We start from the raw sequence: 18,752 nt of genomic DNA on the forward strand, positions 1-18,752 counted from the left end.
TAAATTTGTTAGTCTCTAAGGTGCCACAAGTACTCCTGTTCTTCTTATTGCATTCAGAGGATTGCTTCCCTTCCAGAAGCCATGGGAAACCTCTCGATCTCACCCGTGTCTCCCCAGCTCTCAGGAGGCCTTTGCTGGGTGGCTTAGGGGGGACTGCCCGGGAGCAGGGGGGTCATTGGCCCGGCCGGCCCGCACCACACCACACCACACGGGTATTCACTGGCAGCACTGCACTGAATCTGAATGCAGGTGCCACGCAGGGCGGGTAACGCAGCAGCCCCGGCTCCGGCCTCGGCTGGCCCGGCCTGTGGAATGGGGCGAATTGTGCAGCACCCAGCTCCTAGCCCAGCTGTTCCCCCCTGCCCGGGCGCCATGGGGCGCAGGAGCCCTGGGGGCCCAGGCCAGGCCGGCCCGTGGGGCAGAGGCCCCAGCTCTGGGCCCTGTCCCTGGGCAAGGGCTGTAGCGCGGCCAGCCTGCACCCCGGGGCGCTCCCCACCCCGCCCGGGGGCGCGCTCGCCCGCCTTCCCTTTAAGGGCCAGGCCCACCTGCGCGACGTCTTTTTTTGCCCCGACACTAATGACCGCAGCCACCTCCCCTTTAAGGCTCGGGGCGGTTGCGCCGGGCCCCCGCTTCATGAATGGATCCACGTGACCCAAACATCACGTGACGCGTCCGTGAGCAGCGGCGGCGGATCACGGAATCTCGGTCCCTCCCAGCGCCACCCCGGCCCCGGCCCCCCCGGCGGCACCGTGAGGAGGGTGAGGGACCGAGCGAGGGCGGGGTCCCCCCTTTCCTGGGGGGGAGCCCCCCCCGCCTTCCCCGGGGTACTGGGGGGAGAGAGAGCGGGGAGCCCCCCCCACCGGGTACAGGGGGGAGAGAGAGTGGGGAATCCCCTCCGCCTTCCCCGGGGTACTGGGGGGAGAGAGAGCGGGGAGACCCCCCCACCGGGTACAGGGGGGAGAGAGAGTGGGGAACCCCCTCCGCCTTCCCCGGGGTACTGGGGGGAGAGAGAGCGGGGAGACCCCCCCACCGGGTACAGGGGGGAGAGAGAGTGGGGAACCCCCTCCGCCTTCCCCGGGGTACTGGGGGGAGAGAGAGCGGGGAGACCCCCCCACCGGGTACAGGGGGGAGAGAGAGTGGGGAGCCCCCTCCGCCTTCCCTGGGGTACAGGGGGGAGAGAGAGAGCGGGGAGCCCCCCCCACCGGGTACAGGGGGGAGAGAGAGTGAGGAACCCCCCCGCCTTCCCCGGGGTACTGGGGGGGGGGAGAGAGCGGGGAGGCCCCCCCGGGTACTGGGGGGAGAGAGAGCGGGGAGCCCCCTCCGCCTTCCCTGGGGTACAGGGGGAGAGAGAGCGGGGAGCCCCCCCACCAGGTACAGGGGGGAGAGAGAGTGAGGAACCCCCCCGCCTTCCCCGGGGTACTGGGGGGGGGGAGAGAGCGGGGAGGCCCCCCCGGGTACTGGGGGGAGAGAGAGCGGGGAGCCCCCTCCGCCTTCCCCGGGGTACAGGGGGAGAGAGAGCGGGGAGCCCCCTCTGCCTTCCCCGGGGTACTGGGGGGAGAGAGAGCGGGGAGCCCCCCCCACCGGGTACTGGGGGGGGGAGAGAGAGTGGGGAACCCCCCCGCCTTTCCCGGGGTACTGGGGGGAGAGAGAGCGGGGAGCCCCCTCCGCCTTCCCCTGGGTACTGGGGGGAGAGAGAGTCGGAGGCCCCACTCGCCTTCCCCCGGGGTACCGGGTGGGGGGGGGGAGAGAGCAGGGGGGCCCCACTTGCCTTCCCTGGGGGAGGATGTGTGTTGCTCTCACCCTGCTATTTGCCCCTTGGAATGTGCAGACCTGCTTGAGGGTGTTAAACGCGAGAGCTGCTGATTCATCAGGTGTCTGGGGCTGTGGTGGGAAGTGTCTCAGAGCTGCTGTGGGTCACACTAGAGACAGTGTTTCCGAGGAGCTGGTGCCTGCACCCCCACCCCCATTCTACATGCACCTTGTGAATGTTGAACAGACACTGCTGACTCATCAGCATGCGCTCACTGGGTAGACAGTGCCAAGGGGGAACGGGGCACTGAGATGGGCCTGAGGTGGGGGCTCATGAACAGGGGGACAACGTGCTGGTCAGTCTGTGTCTGCAAACCGATTTTTAGGGGTCAGAGCTTGACATGCTGACTCACCTGCTGAGAAAGTGACATGGTAGCGCTGTCATGGAGACAGCACTGTCATGAGGGGCAGCAGGTTTCCCCCTCGTGTGCCTGGCTGCTGTAGGATGGAGCTGCAGGTGCAGGCAGTGGGATGAAAGGTGGAGTTAAAATCCTGACCAGAATGTGTGAGCACACAGCGTTGGGTGGCATCCATATGCTGGGTCTCTGCGTTGACCACTCTGGCAGCTGAGGGACATGATGTAGGGAGGAAACAGAAAAGGCTTGTTGTGGGAGGTGGATGTATGTGGTGGGGTGGGAACAAGGATTCTGAAAACACTTCCTGTTTGGAACTAGCTGCCTGGGCTCAGTGTGAGACCATCAGACTGTCTGCTCTGTGTACTTCTCACACCTGTGTTCGGGCTCTGTGCGATCTGCCTGTTTGCATGCTTGTATTGTACTTGTCACACCCTGTGCACCTCTCCTGCCTCAGCTAGTGTTACAGATGATTGATCTGCTAGGGTGATAGTCTTACAGTACAGCCCCTAGCAGGTCCCCAGACACATGGTCTTTGTAACAATAAACACAACCATTTCAAGGGCTCAGCTGAGGAGGCTGGCATACCCTAAACATAAGCAGAAAGAGAAGAGCAGCGCTACAGATCTATTCAAAGTGCCCAAAGATCAACTAAACCCAACTGTTGTGAGACACCAAGGAACCCTGGGTAATAGTGAACACCTGTGTGCAACCTTGCAACAGTGCACCATCTTCCCTCCCATAGCAAGATTTCTGCTAAACCCAAATGCATTGTCACAAGGCAGAGTGAACCAAAATAAGTGGGGTCAGGCCTAACCCCACTGGTAGATATGCTGAAGGCCTCTGCTTCTGAGGGCATCCCAGCTGTGTCAAGGGGGCATATGCGTTTAACAATAACAGCAGTATTTATGAATTAATTGCTGCTGAATGGGTAATGTTAAGAATGTTTTGTGTTTCTCAAGGATGTCTCGCCAAAGGATTTAAAGCTCTTTGCAGATACTTGCCTACTTCTAGGTTTATATGCTGTGCCTATAGGAACACAGGGATTGCCAGACTGGCTCAGACTAGTGGTCTATCTAGTCCAATCTTTGACAGCATCCAGAACCAACTGCTTTAGAGGAAGGTGCAAGAAACTCTGTAATGAACAATTATGGAATAACCAGCCCATGGGGGTAGTTTCTCCTGTCCCTGACTGCCAGTTATTGTTTGGCTTAGGCCCTGAAGCAGGAGGGTTTATATGCCTTATACATTTCTAGCCTGGCTAGTGTAAGGTCTGCTCTACACTAGGAAATTAGGTTGGTATAACTACATCGCTCAGGGATGTGACAAATCCACCACCCAAATGATCCAGTTAAACTGACCTAACCCCCGGTGTAGGCAGTGCTAGGTCGACAAGAGAATTCTCCCATCAACCTAGCTGTTGCCTCTTGGGGAGGTGGATTAACTTCGCTGACTGGTGAATATCTCCTGTCCGTTTAGATAGTGTCTTCACTCCAACACTACAGCTGCAGAGGTGCAGCTGTAAAGTGTAGACAAGCCCTAACTCTAGTTGGTTGATCTTTAAAAACACATTGTGTCAACTGCGTTTCTATGGCGATGTCAGCCATTGTGTTAAGTTTCCCCAGCCCACGCACAACTTTTTCTAAAGAGCCTACCTATCAAATCAAAATATTTAGTAGTGGCAAGGCATTTATTCATAACGTCATTTAGTACAAAATGTTAATGAATTAAGCTCCCAGCTGCGAGGCAAGCAGGTCAATATTATCCCCACACTGCAGAAGTGGAAACTTAGGCAGGGAGAGAGTGACTTCCCCAAAGCCACACAGTAAGTGCAGAGCCAAGAGTAGGATTTGGGTGTCCTGCATCCCAGTCCTGTGTTAAAAACACCAGGTCATGCTCTCCAGTCTCCATGTGAATCCTCCTGTTTGTTCGGTTTTGAGTGCAGTAGCCCCTAAAATGTACCAGGCACTTTCCAAGCACAACAGAAGAGCTGTTTCCTGACCTGAAGGAGGGATAGCTCAGTGGTTTGAGCATTGGCCTGCTAAACCCAGGGTTGTGAGTTCAGTGCTTGAGGGGGCCACTTAGGGATCTGGGGCAAAATTGGTACTTGGTCCTACTAGTGAAGGCAGGGGGCTGGACTCAATGACCTTTTCAGGGTCACTTCCAGTTCTGAGATAGGTATATCTCCATATATTTAAGTGCGCCCATTCTGAGAGAGATCTACAGATGGGCGTAGGGGGAAGGAAGGGTCCAGACAAGTATGTTCTATGTTTATTTTGGTTGGTTTGCTTTATTACATGGATGGCCTCTGCATCAAGTTGTCCTACATATTGGGGGTTACTGTAATGTCAGTCATTGCAGCACGTGTGCTCCCTCTTACCTGGGTGATCAGCAGAGGTACAGGTTTCTATTTGCTCTGCCAGCTCCTCTGGATGGAGTAGAGGTATATGAAGAGCAGCAGGTGCAAGTCCCTTTGGATGTGAAGATGTACACTGCAGGAGAAGACTCTGCTAGAGCCAATGCACCTGCTGTGTTCCACAGTCTGCTATTCAGTAACCTCACTGGCCGTGATCCAGGGCTCTCTGAGCTGAGGGGTGGTGGTTGCTCTTCTGTATGAGGTGTCAGGTGAGGGCTGACAGAAGACTTTCTTCAGCCATCTGTGTTGTCAGTCACCCCAGAGGCTGGGCTATTATTTCTTTCATCTTTGGTCTCCCCATGAAGGAAAAAGCTGGAGAAAAGGACAAGCCAAGAAGCTGCCATTCCTCCTACCTTTAGACCTGAGCGTTTGCTTGTCTCTGTACCCCAGAGACCTGATTCAGGGGTGCGCAGGGCTCCTCTGTTCTGTTTTTTTTCTATACAGTGTCACTTGGAATGAAAGCTTCTGAGTTGGGGCAGCTGTTGGACATTGTACCATTGGGGGGAGGGAGTTTTTGTTCTGTTACTGTTAAAATATTTTCTTAGGGGAAAGGGGTTTAGATATGCAGAGGCTCATTGCATGCTCTAGAAAGGACTGAGAATTGCACTCTATGGGCTCTCCTGAGCCCAACCAGTATCCAGGTTTGAGGGAGAAGTGTGAGGTGAGTTGCTGCTCATTGAAAGACCTGCTGCTGCTTGATGCTTAATTGTAGTCTCCTGCCCCCTGCCCAGAGCTGACAAGGTTTGGAAGGGTTCAGAAAGTTTAAGCTGCATGCAGTGGGGAGCAGCAGGCGCCACTGGAACCTTTCCCTCCCAGGTTTCAGGGTGGGTTGCAGGTCCTGCTCAACAGTAGAATTATTCTCCTTTCTTGTGTCCTGGCATTTCCTGCTCCTGGGAGACAGGAGTCTCAGATGACAGCTTATTGCATGAAGGTTTGCTGCTCAGAGCTGGGAAGGCCTCTGCTTTACACCATCTTAGGTCACTTCCCATCTCCTATGTAAGTTATACACCTTGCCCAGCAGAGCTGTGCATTTAGAAAGGGGTTAACGTGCTGAGGGAAGGAGTATCTGAGAATCAGCTAGTCCCATTCTCTGTCTGAATTCAGCTAAACTGTGCACTTGGAGACAGGTATTTTAGCTGCACTGCAAAGATGCTCTGGGCACTAGTTTGACTTGGGGCCCATCTGCTGCAGCGTGAATCTGGGTGATCTGAAGAGATGAGTTTCAGAGGAAGTACTGTCTCCACTTCCACACATAGTCAGGGAGTATATTCAAGCAGTGTCCTTACTGCCTGTGTAAGCACCACTGTTTGGCCTGCCAGCCCCCCCTGCAAAACCCCTTACTGTGCAGTTCCTTCCTCCGGCTTTTACATTCCTTGAGGATGGGCCTCCCTTAGTGGAGCTGTCTCCAGGCTGGCTGTGCTGCTGGAAGGAGTGACGTCAGTGTGTTTACACTAGTTCGATGGCACAGTTCTGTGAATCGGGAATGTTGAGAATGGGGCCTGTGTTGAATCATGCGTTTTGCTGTCAGCTCTGTTGTGCCTTTTTTTAGCTGAGGAGAGAATTGGCTGTGCTTGTGCTGAGTTCAGGCCTTTTGAGTTCTGGGGAAATGTGTTGAGGCTGCATTTTTCCCCTTGGAGCCATTGTACTTGGCACTTTTCAGTGTGATCTTTCTTCATGAAGCCAGTGAAAAGCTGAGAAATCAGCAGTCTGGGGAGTTAGACCAAGTGTGTGTCTGCCTTGATGACAGTTCTGAGTGTCCTCTGTGTAGGCTTCTGAATAGCCCTGCGTTTGGCCTTCCTGTCAGGGCTGGAAAATGACCAGCAAGCCTTTCCCTTGTCCTCCCCTCAGTGATGGAGACTCAGGCACTGATACCTTCTGAGTGATGCTTCTCCACCTTTGATCTCTTTTTGAGGGGGTGCTGAACCATCAGATGCTTTCAACTGGAATCTTATTACAGCTGCAGAGGTGCTGGGAGGCTAGGCTTGGATAGAGAACAAGGCCTGACAAATTGGATTCCTTCTGTTCAACCCTTTTAACCCTTAAGACACAAGGAAGAGTTTAGTTGTTGTCAGCTTCTCCCACTCCTTGGCTCCTTTCCAAGCTGTTGATCTTTCTCCTACCCCCATCCCATCCCAGCTGTCTGACCACCTGCAGTGGCTTGGAAGCACCCAGCCATTGCATCTCCACCACTGGTTCCTTTCAGCTCCCACCTGTCCCTGACTCTTCTCAGATCTCTCCTTGTTCCCAGAGTGACTCTCCGATCTGGAAGCAGTTTGCATGGGCTGTATGATTTTGGGAGCTTGAGGAGTGGGGGGGATGATAGCACCTATTCCTGACAGCCCCGTGCATTCAAACACCCAGTTTGCAGGAGTTCAGTGTTTTAGCAGTAAAGGGGCGTATGTAAGGACTGCAGCGTGCAGGGGTGAAGGGTAGGGTGAGGCCGTGTTCTCTGGGCAGCTCCTGTGCGTGCTTAATGGAGATCTGGAATTTTCATGCTGAGGAACTTTGCTGAGCAGCTTAGGCCCTACATTTGAGTGAATCTGCCTCTGTCCCCCTCCCCCATATTAATACTTTGCTTGGGACTATATTCTGGATAGTAAATGTTTATATAGTCTAAAATATCCGTGTCAAGGCTAAATTTGTAGGGTCTACAAATGTGAGAGTTGCCCCCCTCCCCCCGGTTCTGCAGCTCCTGCCAGTAAGAGCCCTTTTTCCATGAATGAGGAAGTAAACTGACTATTTCAACTCCATTGTAGTGGGGTGTGGGGAAGATTCAGTGTTTCTCCCGAAAGTGAGAGGGAACGAAATGACCCAGTGAAGAGGGAAGAACACGTTTTACGAAGCAGTTGCTGGTGTCCCGTCAAACCGTCCTGCTCGTGGCCTGTGCTAGCCTGCTCTTTGTGCAGCAGCTTCCTGTGCAGGCTGGCTGGCAGAGATGACCTTTTACAGCAGCATAGTGAGCATCTTGTGAGTGGCTAAGGCTGTCCCCTCTGGGCATAAATTACTTACCTCCCAGTAGCCTCTGACGCCTTAGAAGCATTTGAATCCTGCCGGTTTGTTGGGAATCTTGGAATGTGCTGAAGCCTTTCTTCTCTGGTGGGTGGTAGATGCATTGCATGATGCCTGAGCCGCAGTTGCTGGAGCACCGTAACTTGGCATTTACTGACTTTTGTGTTGGATTCTCAGCATTGTGTCAATGTTTCTTGCATGTGATTAGTTTTTTTTATTATGAAAGCGTTAACTGTGCTTGCGACTGGATAGGACACAAATATAAAGGTTTCAGAGTAACAGCCGTGTTAGTCTGTATGCGCAAAAAGAAGAACAGGAGTACTTGTGGCACCTTAGAGACTAACAAATTTATTAGAGCATAAGCTTTCGTGGACTACAGCCCACTTCTTCGGATGCATACAAATATAAAGGTGTTCTCAGTCTGGATTTGGATGGGAGTGCTCATCCCAGTCTTGGCAGTGGCAGATCTCTAGGGGGGCTCATGGTCCCTTCTTGTTTGGGGCACAGCTGTGGTTATGTCACGTGGGATTTCAGGAGGCTTCACAGTAGCAAACCCTAGACAGGGCGGTGGTTTATTACTGTCTTTCTAGAAGGGCAGACCTAGAGGACTAAGGACCTAGGAGCACGGGTCTCCATTACAGCTGTCAGTGTACCTGTGTCTGAATCCCAGGTGGCTGCTGTGTGACGAGAAGAGCTCAAACCTTCCCACTGGTGATAGCAAAGGGATTCACTCTCTTCTTTCTGTGGCCTCTTCATCTTTAATTTATCACCCCTGGTCTCTGAACTCGCTACCCTGAATGAGGAGGGGAAAGCGGTGGCAGGGATAATCAATTCTATTTTGTCAAGGTCCAAATTTCTTGATCAAGGTCCAGACTCCAGAGATGATGATGATGATGATGATGATAATAATAATAAAAAAAAAAACAGCCCCAACAATAATGATGATAAGATTTCAGAGTCTATTCAAAAGCATCTAGCAGTCCGGCTTTGGCCCACAGTCTACCTATTGACTACCCCTGGCGGTGGGCCTTTGGCCTGGCATTTTAAGAGGAGGAGGAGCTTGTCAGGTGGAAAGTGCCCAGCCCCTGCAGAGTGGCTGGGTTGCCAGAAGCCAGCTAGGCTAGGGGTTGAGGAAATACTTAGGCATGAAGTGGGGCTTGTGTGGTACCAGTCCAAACACAATGGGATTCTTTTATGGTGGCTGGCAGGGCGAATACTTTTCCAGTGCTGCAGAGTCCCTCTACCCTCTCACACTTCTGAGTGGGCCGCGGAGCTTTGCTAAGTAGACATGCACCCCTGGACTGTGGGGTGAGAGGGACGGTGCAGGTCAGATGGCGGGAGCGGAGAGTGTGACTATCTGCTTCCTGGGGCTGCCAAGCAGGGGATTCTAGCAGAGCCAGTGGCTTCCCCCCTGCACAGCTACTTCTGGACTCACCATTCCTTGGTCTTCACCAGTTTGGGTCCTCTGGACTCTCTGGCCCCCAGTGTGAATTTTAACCCCAGCCTGAAAGGGTCACAGGTAACGGTGTCTGTTTTCAGGCCCCCTATGGAGGGAGGACACTTAAATGACTCCACCTGGTTGGTTGTGCTTGGGGGTTCTGAGGAGGGGGGTGGCTGAGAGAGGCTCAGAGGTTGCCAATGTGCTGAGTCAGCATGACCGGCTTGGAGCAGCCATGCTCTGGACCCAGCCTGCCAGGCTATTTTTAAATATGTGGCTTCCTTGTACTCTGACTCCTCCCAGTGTTTCTAATCTTCCTTCTGCCCCCGCCCCCCCATTCCCTCCCCAGCCACTGCCAGCACTTGGCTTAAGTCTTCACAGGCGCTCGGGTGAGGAAGGAGAGAGATGAGCAGCCGCAGCTTCTGCTGAGGGGCAGGATCAGTTGCTTGTGAGTCTGTCTGGTTCAGACTGGGAGACAGGTGTTTGCTAAGCATAGCATGTGGGAGAGACTGGCACTGGCAGCAGGCTTTGCCCCAGCCTCCCCTCTTGGAGCCCTTGGGTGCTGTGCAGGGTTAGGTTGCCCCTGGGGAGTTGATCCCACAGGCCAACCTCTGACCTTCCCCTCCTTTCTTTCAGATCCTGACTGACAAGGCTCTCGTGTTATGACGACCCCCAACAAAGGAAACAAAGCCTTAAAGGTAAAGGGGAGGGGGGGTCTGGGAGCATGGGTGACAAGCAGCTGGCACTATGCGGGCGATTGCAATAATGCGTGTGTTCCTCTTCCCACAGGTGAAGCGGGAGCCGGGCGAGAATGGGACCAGCTTGACAGATGAGGAGCTCGTGACCATGTCTGTGCGTGAGCTGAACCAGCATCTGCGGGGCCTGTCCAAGGAGGAGATCATCCAGCTGAAGCAGCGTCGGCGCACGCTGAAGAACCGAGGCTACGCGGCTAGCTGTCGTGTCAAGCGTGTCACCCAGAAGGAGGAACTGGAGAAGCAGAAGGCAGAGCTGCAGCAAGAGGTGGAGAAGCTGGCCTCTGAGAATGCCAGCATGAAAATGGAACTTGATGCTCTCCGCTCCAAGTATGAGGCGCTCCAGAACTTCGCCAGAACCGTGGCCCGGAGTCCTGTGGCCCCAGCTCGGGGCCCTATCACCTCTAGCATGGGGCCCCTCGTCCCTGGCAAAGTCGCCACCACCAGCGTCATCACGATAGTGAAATCCAAAACGGACGCCCGGTCTTAGTAAAGCAACGCTGCCTGGGCTTGTCTGTGCAGGGCAGTTAGGCGCAAAGCTAACCTGGAATCCCCAAAGCACAAACCCTTTTCCTAGTGGGTCAGGACTCCCTCCTCTCTGCTCGGGACTGGCCTGCTGATCACTCCAGTTTTGTGTTTTGTCTTGTTCAGATTGATATGATCAGTGGTGACACCCCCCCATCCTGTGCAAACAGAGCCTCCCACCTATGGGTCTACAGCCCTCTGGGGCATCCTTGGGATAGAGACTGTGAAAGACCTTGGTGTTCTAGCCAAAGAAATTCTGCACAGCATGGAGGAAGGTGTGTGCTTGAGGCCCATGACACTTCTCAGTGGGTTGGGGATGGGAGAGCAGAGGAGGCTCTGTGGCAGGGAGTCGGGATCCCTGGTTTCAGTCACTTCCGAAGGATTTATTCCATTATACTTCCAAGTGGCATATCTCGGTGCCTGTTTGCCAGGTGCCCAAATCTGCTGCTTCTGTCTCGCTTGGTATCAGTGATTGCCGTGGGGGTAGTTTGTGTAACTGAGTTTATGTTAACTTCTAGACGCGCTGCCTGTGTCCCAAAGGCAGGTTTCCTTGTGACTTTCACTGCACCAGCCACACACATGCAGTAATGGAAGGGAGGAAACTGCAGTTCCCTGGTATCTCTGCTCTGGAGGGGTGTGTGTGTGTGTGTGTGTAGGGGTGGGAGATGATGGGGACACTGTGGGGGCCAGCAATGGGAGGAGGAGGAGGTACCATAGTGACTGAAGGCCAGTTTTGTGCCTAACATGTTGCACTGAACAAGACCAAAATCACTAGTTTTTTCCCATCTATTGAGGGTATCAAGTGTCTCTAGTGTGATGGTTTACACAACCAGTTTGTGGTTAAATAGTCCTTTTATTTAAAGAGAGAAACATTCATGTTAAGAGTTATTAAATTATCTAAGTTTAAAATCAGACAGAAGAGAGCGCATATTTATAGTCGGCTTTTTTTACCCGAGCAGGCGGGAATATTTGACCATATAAATGGAGAAATATTCTCAGTCTCTGCTAGCTGAAAAGTAAATAAAGAAAAATAATTATAAAGTTTCTCATGAACCTCCTGCAAACTCTCTGTGGCTCCGAGGTTAGTTTTTATAAAGAGTTATCAGACTTTATTTATAAAATTTAGAAAAAGACAAAAAAGAGGCAAGTCCTGTTTGATATCTTTTTTGCAATTGTACCAAAAGTGACTTATTCTTGAACTCGCTGGCTTCCTTCGTGTTCCCACTGTGTTGCGCTGTCCATGCTCTCTGAGCTCTTGTGTGGCGCTGTGATGTGATGGTGCCAATAGCTGCCTTTGCTGTCTGGATGTCCTGTCTTCACGCTGCCTTTGCTTTCCCAGGGATTGACAGGGGCACTGTCCTAGGCCTGCAGTGGGTCCTTGGCACGTAGGCGAGGTTGCTTCCCAACCAGTGAGGGCCAAAATCCACCCTGACCTTTCTAAACTGAAGTCAGAACAACTTGATGGGTGTGAACAGATGGTGCCACATCTCCAGGAGCCTCTCCTTCTGCACTGTCCTTTTGTATTGTCCAACAGCCTGTTTCCCTAGCTGGCAGCCACCTGTCTTAGAGGTACAGCTGCTGCTGGAGGCGGTTGCTAACCAGGTTGTTCTTGGTAGCTCTGTTACCTGAACATGGCAGACTGTTGTAAGACTGCTCCCCCTACTCTTCAAGCAGGAAAGAGGGCAGGGGAAGTGAAGCAATGGAGATTGTTCCAAGAGGTCATGTTTAGGAGGAGACTAATGGGAAATAGCTCTGGGCTTTGGTTTCCTTTTAGATCCTGCGGTAAGAACTTTAAGTGCTCATTAGATGCTGGCCATGAGCCTCATTGTGCATTTGAGCAGGGCAGGAAGTTGCATCAGTCCTGGTGATGGACTCCCTTGCTGTTGAGTGTCTGCATAGTACCGAAAGGGAAGCCAGGGCATAGTTGCTTTCTTTCCTATCCACCCAACCTCCCCGACTTCCTGGTGCAGCTTCTTCTAGGCGTGATGTGTATGTTAGGCTGACGTGTAGTTTGCAAGGCTGTGCGACGGAGCTAAGATGCTATCTGAGGTCTTGATCCCTTTCCACAAACTATTCCCCTGGAAGCTAAAGCTCATTGCTGTTACCCCCAGGTGGCAGGACAGTGGGAAGAGACCAGCCTGGCAGGGGACACTGAGCTCCATATGGTGATCTCTGGGCTGCTGGATGCAGGCTGAGTGTAGGGGACAGAGTACATGGTGCTGCAGCCTAGCCCAGCACCAAGCTTAGCAGCCTGTTTGTATTGCTGACCTTATCTGGTGGGGCACAGATTTCATGCCCACCCCGCTCATAGGCAGAGATTTTTGCTTTCTACAGAGAAGCAGGTATGCCTGCCAAAGCCCAGTGTTCAGTGAGAAGAGGGAGGGCCAAGGACAGGTTGGAATGTGCGGGCTCAGAGCAGAGCAATAGTCCATTGTGGAGGATTTTCCATTCGGTCCCACCCTTACTCCGGAGATTGAGGGTTTTTTCTGCTTTGTTTTGAACTGGGATCCAGGAGGAAGCTGTTGGGGTCGAACTTCCCAGTGAGTTGCATTGGACAGAGGAGAGGATTGGGGAGGTCTTCCCACCTTCCCCATGTTCCCCCTGCCAAACCATGGGTCTTTCTCTAGTCTCCATTATGAAAAGTAGGTGTCTTCAATCTCTGGTCTCAGCCTCCAGGAACCTGCTGAGACTGTAACTCTCCGGAAGGGCTAGTGACTGCGCAGTGCGGCTCCTTGGGATTTAACTCCCCAGTCTTCTGGGTCTTTTGTCTTCCCATTGCTCAGAAGGTGCCAACCACTGGGTGTTGTTCAACTGCAGACCCCTGAAATGAGCCCAGAATACCAAGTCCAGACTCCCCTTAGAACCAGCTTGAAATTGGGTACCCCACATGAAGTTGAGTGCAGAAGGCAGTTCTGAGCCAGCCTAGCATGTCTGCCCTGCCTGGGATGCAGGGGACGCTGTTGCCAGGGGTGTGTTTATATAGCAAGCTGGGTGCTGTGCTCTTGCTCCAAGAGGGTTTGGTTTGAGGAGGCCCCATCAACTTTTGTGCAACAGAAGGAGCAGGTGGTGACCATCTTCCTGAGAAGATGCACGTGGCCAGAGAGACCCCTGTTAGTGGCTGCCAATCCCTTACCGTCCTACTAACAGCCTGGAACTTCCCTCCCTGACTGACCTCTCACCCATCATCCATCTTCAGAGGAGTCCTGGTCCATGCCTTTACCAGGAGAGGATGCTTTAGGGCTGGGTTCCATGAGTGCTGGAGGACGGAGAGAGCAGACACTGACTCAGACAGAATATAATTTTTTATAACTAATGGAGATATCCTATCTCCTAGAACTGGAAGGGACCTTGAAAGGTCATCGAGTCCAGTCCCCTGCCTTCACTAGCAGGACCAAGTACTGATTTTGCCCCAGATCCCCAAGTGGCTCCTTCAAGGATTGAACTCACAACCCTGGATTTAGCAGGCCAATGCTCAAACCACTGAGCTATCCCTCCCCCGTCTTTTCCACTTCTTGACATTTTCGTTTATTGTGCTTTTTAGTCTGTTATCCCAAACAGCTCTCTGATTGGCTGAGCATATTCAGTAACATCACATCTCAACATAGAGGCTTTAGGTGCAAAGTCAGCAAAGCTGTGGTTGTGTGATGTGGAGTCATGAACTCAGCGCTGGGGGCCAGGACTCCTGGGTTCCACTCTTGGCTCCGCCACTGGCTCCGGGTGTGACCTTGGGCAAATTGCTTCCCTTCTCTGTGCTTGGAGCCTCTGCCCCATGTCAGTGACCGGTGTGTTGGAGGGGCTCTGGGCAGCTCCCTATGGTCTGTGCTCTGCCCCATGTCAGTGTCCGGTGTGTTGAAGGGGTTCCGGGCAGCTCCCTGTGGTCTGTGCCCCACGTCAGTGGTTTTGGTTCTTTGATTTTAGTGAAGTATAAAATCTGAATACCTTCTTGCCCCTGTGTTCAGGGAATCCCCCATTTATGCTAAAGGGGGCACTCCCCCACTCACCCCAGCACCAGTCAGCTTCTTGTGTTTATGGATTGTCCTAGTGTGAGTCAGGCCTCCCAACCCCTCACTTGATTTCTCTCTCTCTCTCTCATATATAGCGTTTCAGAGTGTGACAGTTCTTGTTTTCGAGGTGCTTGTTCATTTGGTTTCCTGCTGTGAAGGGTGTTGTGTTTTCTTTCTCTGGTACCTTTTTGACGCAGCGGGTGGGGTTTTTGCTCCTGGCCTGGCTGCAAAGCGAACCCGTGAAGTGTATCCACCCTCGCATGGCTGGGTGTAGGCGTGGCTGTCCCACCCAGGGCGTGCACAGGGACTTGTGTATGTTGTGGTGAATTGTGTAAAGTGATCTCTTGGCTTAGGCAACACGATGGATATTTCCCTTTAGGGAGAGGAAGAGGCAGACTGCAGTGTGTAGGCAGGAGCTAGGACTGCTCTGTGCGGGTTCATGCAGGTGGGGAAGGGCACGCAGAGCGCTCTCCCCTTGGGTCGGCTGGTGTGTGTGTGAGATCCTGGATGGTCACCACCACCCTGGGTCTCTGCTATGAAATGCATTGGGCGTGGGGGGGGGGGGGGGGGGAAGGAGGATTTGTGAAGAGCTGGGGTGGCATATCTCTTCCAACCTTTTATGAGCAGAGTCCTCCCCCCCCCCTTGCCCTCCCCCCGCCACACCCCTAGTGGCCAGAGGGTAATGGCTAGATGGGGGCTCTGTCCTGTCCTTTCACCAGCCCACAGGGACGACATCGCTGGGAGGGGACTGTTCCTTTTGCTTGCAGGCGCCTTCCTGAATGAAGCTCCGTGCTTCAAGCTGTGGTTTTTCTGGCAGGAACAAACACGAACGCTCTCACCTCAGAGGAAGGTTCCCTTCCTGCCAGGGTATGCTGCTGCCTCCCACCATAGTAAAGGGAAGGGTGGGGACCTGTGAGTACACTGACTTCCCTCCCCACTCAGATACGAGGAGGTAGTGCTGGGCCCCTTTCAGCTGTGGGGCTGGGAGGTGCTAAGGGGCAGCCTGGATGGGGCAATACTCTCTCTGCTCAGTAGCTGGCTTTGCTCCCTTTGGGAGTAGGAGCAGTCAGGTTGGGTGCATGAGTGAGCTTTGGATGCTTGTGTATGATACCTCTGGGTACAGCCTGTGTGAATGATTCTGCAGCCCCGGTTCCTCTCTGGGGCAGCCATATGAACCGCTCCCTAGTGGAGGGCAGTACTATGCTGCCATGAATTCCCAGAGTGCAATGGTGGAGCAGTGGGAGTGGAGTCCCTGCCCTATTCCAAGGGGAGAAGGAGCTACCAAACTGCTGAGCCCTGCCTGAAGTGTGACCTCACTGCAGTCTGCCCGGAGTTTATTACACCCTTGGCCAAACTGGAATGTTATTGGAGAAATAACATCCTGGGCACGAAGTGACAGGACGAGGGCGCCTTGGCTGCAGCCCAGGCTATGCTGCCCTGCAGTGTCAATATTGGCTTGTGTCAAACATGAGGACCGGGCCTGCAAGGCTCAGTTCTGAATCATGTATTTGCTTCTTTTCCGTTTTAAACGGACTCTAAAATGGAAAAAAAAAATATTTTATTAAACAGAATCTAATTTGTAAATATAAAAAATGACTAGAAATGGGGGCAAGATCTCTGACAGGGGTGTAATAAAATGTTCAGTCCAAGGCTTTTCTATAACAAAGCCAAGTCCAGCTAATAATCAGTATTTATTACTAAATTATTGTCCTTTTTCAATCTGTAGATAGGTATCTGTTGATAACTGTCGGGGATTTGCTGTTGCGGCCCCGTTGGAGGTGGTGTTAATTTATTTCTGTATATAGTGTATGTTTGTTGATATGAGGCTTTCTTTATTTTGTATATGACCAATAAACTTCTTTTAAAGAGACCCATTCCAGAGCATCTTCCCTGGGGATTTGGCGGGCAGCTTTGTGGTAAGGTTTGTTTCAGGCTCTTCTGTTGCTCCATTGGGGGGGCTCTTCTGAACTGAGAGACTCTTCCATTTTGCAGACACTGATTTTCATCCCAGGCCTGGTTTATGCAGCTTTTTTACCAGTTTCACTGTTTGGTTAAGTGGTGACTTCTTTACAGGAAATTAAATTGTACAATACCCTCCTGGGGATGCCGTTCTTGATATAAAAGTCCCTTATCAGTGCCTGGGAACTTAAATTCATAGCTCTGCTGGACACTAACATGGCCTTAACAGAGACACTGGTTTGATGACTCACTACAACAATTTGTAATACACCCTACTGCCTGATAACCCTTAGTTGTCCACTTAAAATTAAGTGGTCTACTACAGCATGTGTGAAGTACTTATGCTTAACAATTTCTCCCATGTTGTATTTAGCTTGGATGATCTGTTTACCTTCTCCAGACCTGAAGAAGAGCTCTGTGAACTTAACAGCTTGTCCTTTCCACCAAGGTCACGCACAATCATCAACCAATAAGATATTCCCTTACATACCTCATCTCTCCTTTATAGTGATATTGTTTTTCTGTCCACTTATGGGAATAAGCTATGCTGGTATAACTGTGTCCACATTAGAGGGTTGTACAGCTTTAACTGAGTTTCAAACCAATATAGTTAAAGCAATACAAAAACTGCATGTAGACAAGACTCCAATGTGTTGAACAGAAGACACAAGAAAGGTGCAATACTTTGGACTAGAGTGCAAGGGGCACTTACATCTCACTTCATGGACACTGTTGGGTGATGGAATGGCTTCTTTATGGAGGAGATGCTGCCCCAGACTAGAAATGAAGTTTGAGGTAGGAGGGAGAACCTAGCCATATCTTTCCCCAGGTGGAGACGTTCTTTAAAGTGTTTCACAAGCACTGAGTAGAGAGGGATCCATTGACCTGATGCTGAGACGTGGCTCCATGGAAAAACACATAAACCAGCCTTGGCTGAAATCCCCTCCCTCAGCAGGAGGAAGAGGAGAGAATAAAGTTAGAGGTTGGCAGTGGGGCAGTAAAGGGAGAGAAAACCCTACAGCACAGGCTCCAAGGTGCAAAGAATCAGAGCCCAGAGGTTCACAGTATCCCCTTGCACACTTCTCATTTTGAACACTGGAGAGCCCCAGGGATGTGATACCTCTGGGGGCTGGGGGGGGTAGTGGACACACATCAGTGTGGCGAGGGCAAGCTGGCCAAAGACACCAGGGCAAACTCTACCCAACTTAGAAAGAGCCCATACAGTCATGAGCCTCTTCACAGAGAAGGCAGGCTTTGGCTCTAAGGTCTCTTCCAAGCTGCAACTACACCATGATGTGCCTGCAACTCGTTGTGTTGCCTTTGGCAGGATAAGAACATAAGGAGGGCATAAGAATGGCCACACTGGATCAAACCAATGATCCCTAGCCAAGTATCTTGTCTTATGACAGTGGTTTGTACCAAATGCTTCAAAGGGAATAAACAGAAGAGGGCAATTTATCAAGTGATCCATCTACTATAGTACAGTCCTAGCTTCTGACAGTCAGAACATGGGGCTGGATCCCTGCCATGAACAGGGGGAGGGATAGCTCAGTGGTTTGAGCAGTGGCCTGCTAAACCCAGGGTTGTGAATTCAATCCTTGAGGGGGCCAGTTAGGGAAGCTGGGGCAAAATCAGCACTTGGTCCTGCTAGCGAAGGCAGGGGGCTGGACTCAATGACCTTTCAGGGTCCCTTCCAGTTCTATGAGATAGGTGTGTGTGTGTGTGTATATATATATGTATATATGTGTGTGTGTGTGTATATGTATGTATATGTATATATGTGTGTGTGTGTGTATATGTATGTATATGTATATATATATAAACATTTTATCTTTTATTTAACTTATCTAATTATTTTTTGAACCCTGTTATCCTTTTGGCCTTCACAACATCCCATGGTAATGAGTTCCACAGGTTGACGGTATGTTGTATGAAGAAATACTTCCTTTTGTTTGTTTTAAATCTACTGCCTATTTAATGTCATTGGGTGACCCTGGTTCTTGTTTTATATGAAGGGATAAATAGCACTTACTTTCTCCACACTATTCATGAACCTTATATACGTACAGAGAGAGAGAGAGACCTCTATCATATTCCCACCATAGTCATCTCTTTTCCAAGCTGAACAGTACCAGTTTTTTAATCTCTCCTCTCATGGAAACCGTTCCAGACCCCTAATCACCGTTTTTGCCTTTCTCTATACTTTTTCCAATTCTAATGTATCTTTTTTTTTTTTGAGATGCGGTGACCAGAACTATATGCAGTATTCAAGGTGTGGGTGTACCATGTATTTATATAGTGGCATTATGGTATTTTCTGTCTTATCTATCCTCTTCCTTATGGTCCCTAACATTCTGTTGGCTTTTTTTGACTACCACTGCATATTGAACAGATGTTTTCAGACTATGATGCCAAGATCTTTCTAATTTAGACTCCATTTTGAATGTATAATTGGGATAGTTTTTCAATATGGATTACTTTGCATTT

General features: G+C 51.4%; 1 protein-coding gene across 1 annotated transcript; it reads left to right on the forward strand.

The window, feature by feature from the left end:
* Positions 1–669: 669 nt before the first annotated feature.
* On the forward strand, positions 670–16,176 carry MAFG (MAF bZIP transcription factor G). The gene is made up of 3 exons (XM_054047901.1): positions 670–758; positions 9,662–9,723; positions 9,815–16,176. The coding sequence occupies exons 2-3, from the start codon at positions 9,688–9,690 to the stop codon at positions 10,265–10,267; spliced, it is 489 nt and encodes a 162-aa protein (XP_053903876.1). The 5' UTR covers positions 670–758; positions 9,662–9,687; the 3' UTR covers positions 10,268–16,176.
* Positions 16,177–18,752: the final 2,576 nt, after the last annotated feature.

This window comes from Malaclemys terrapin, chromosome 13 (assembly GCF_027887155.1).
Source record: "Malaclemys terrapin pileata isolate rMalTer1 chromosome 13, rMalTer1.hap1, whole genome shotgun sequence".
Classification (NCBI taxonomy): Eukaryota; Metazoa; Chordata; order Testudines; family Emydidae; genus Malaclemys; species Malaclemys terrapin.

What these genes read in the sequence shown, in the direction of transcription:
- MAFG (XM_054047901.1), top strand. Translation starts at nt 9,688, where the DNA reads ATGACGACCCCCAACAAAGGAAACAAAGCCTTAAAG. An exon ending in AAGGAAACAAAGCCTTAAAG is followed by an intron (nt 9,724 to 9,814) that starts GTAAAGGGGAGG and finishes CTCTTCCCACAG; the next exon opens with GTGAAGCGGGAGCCGGGCGA.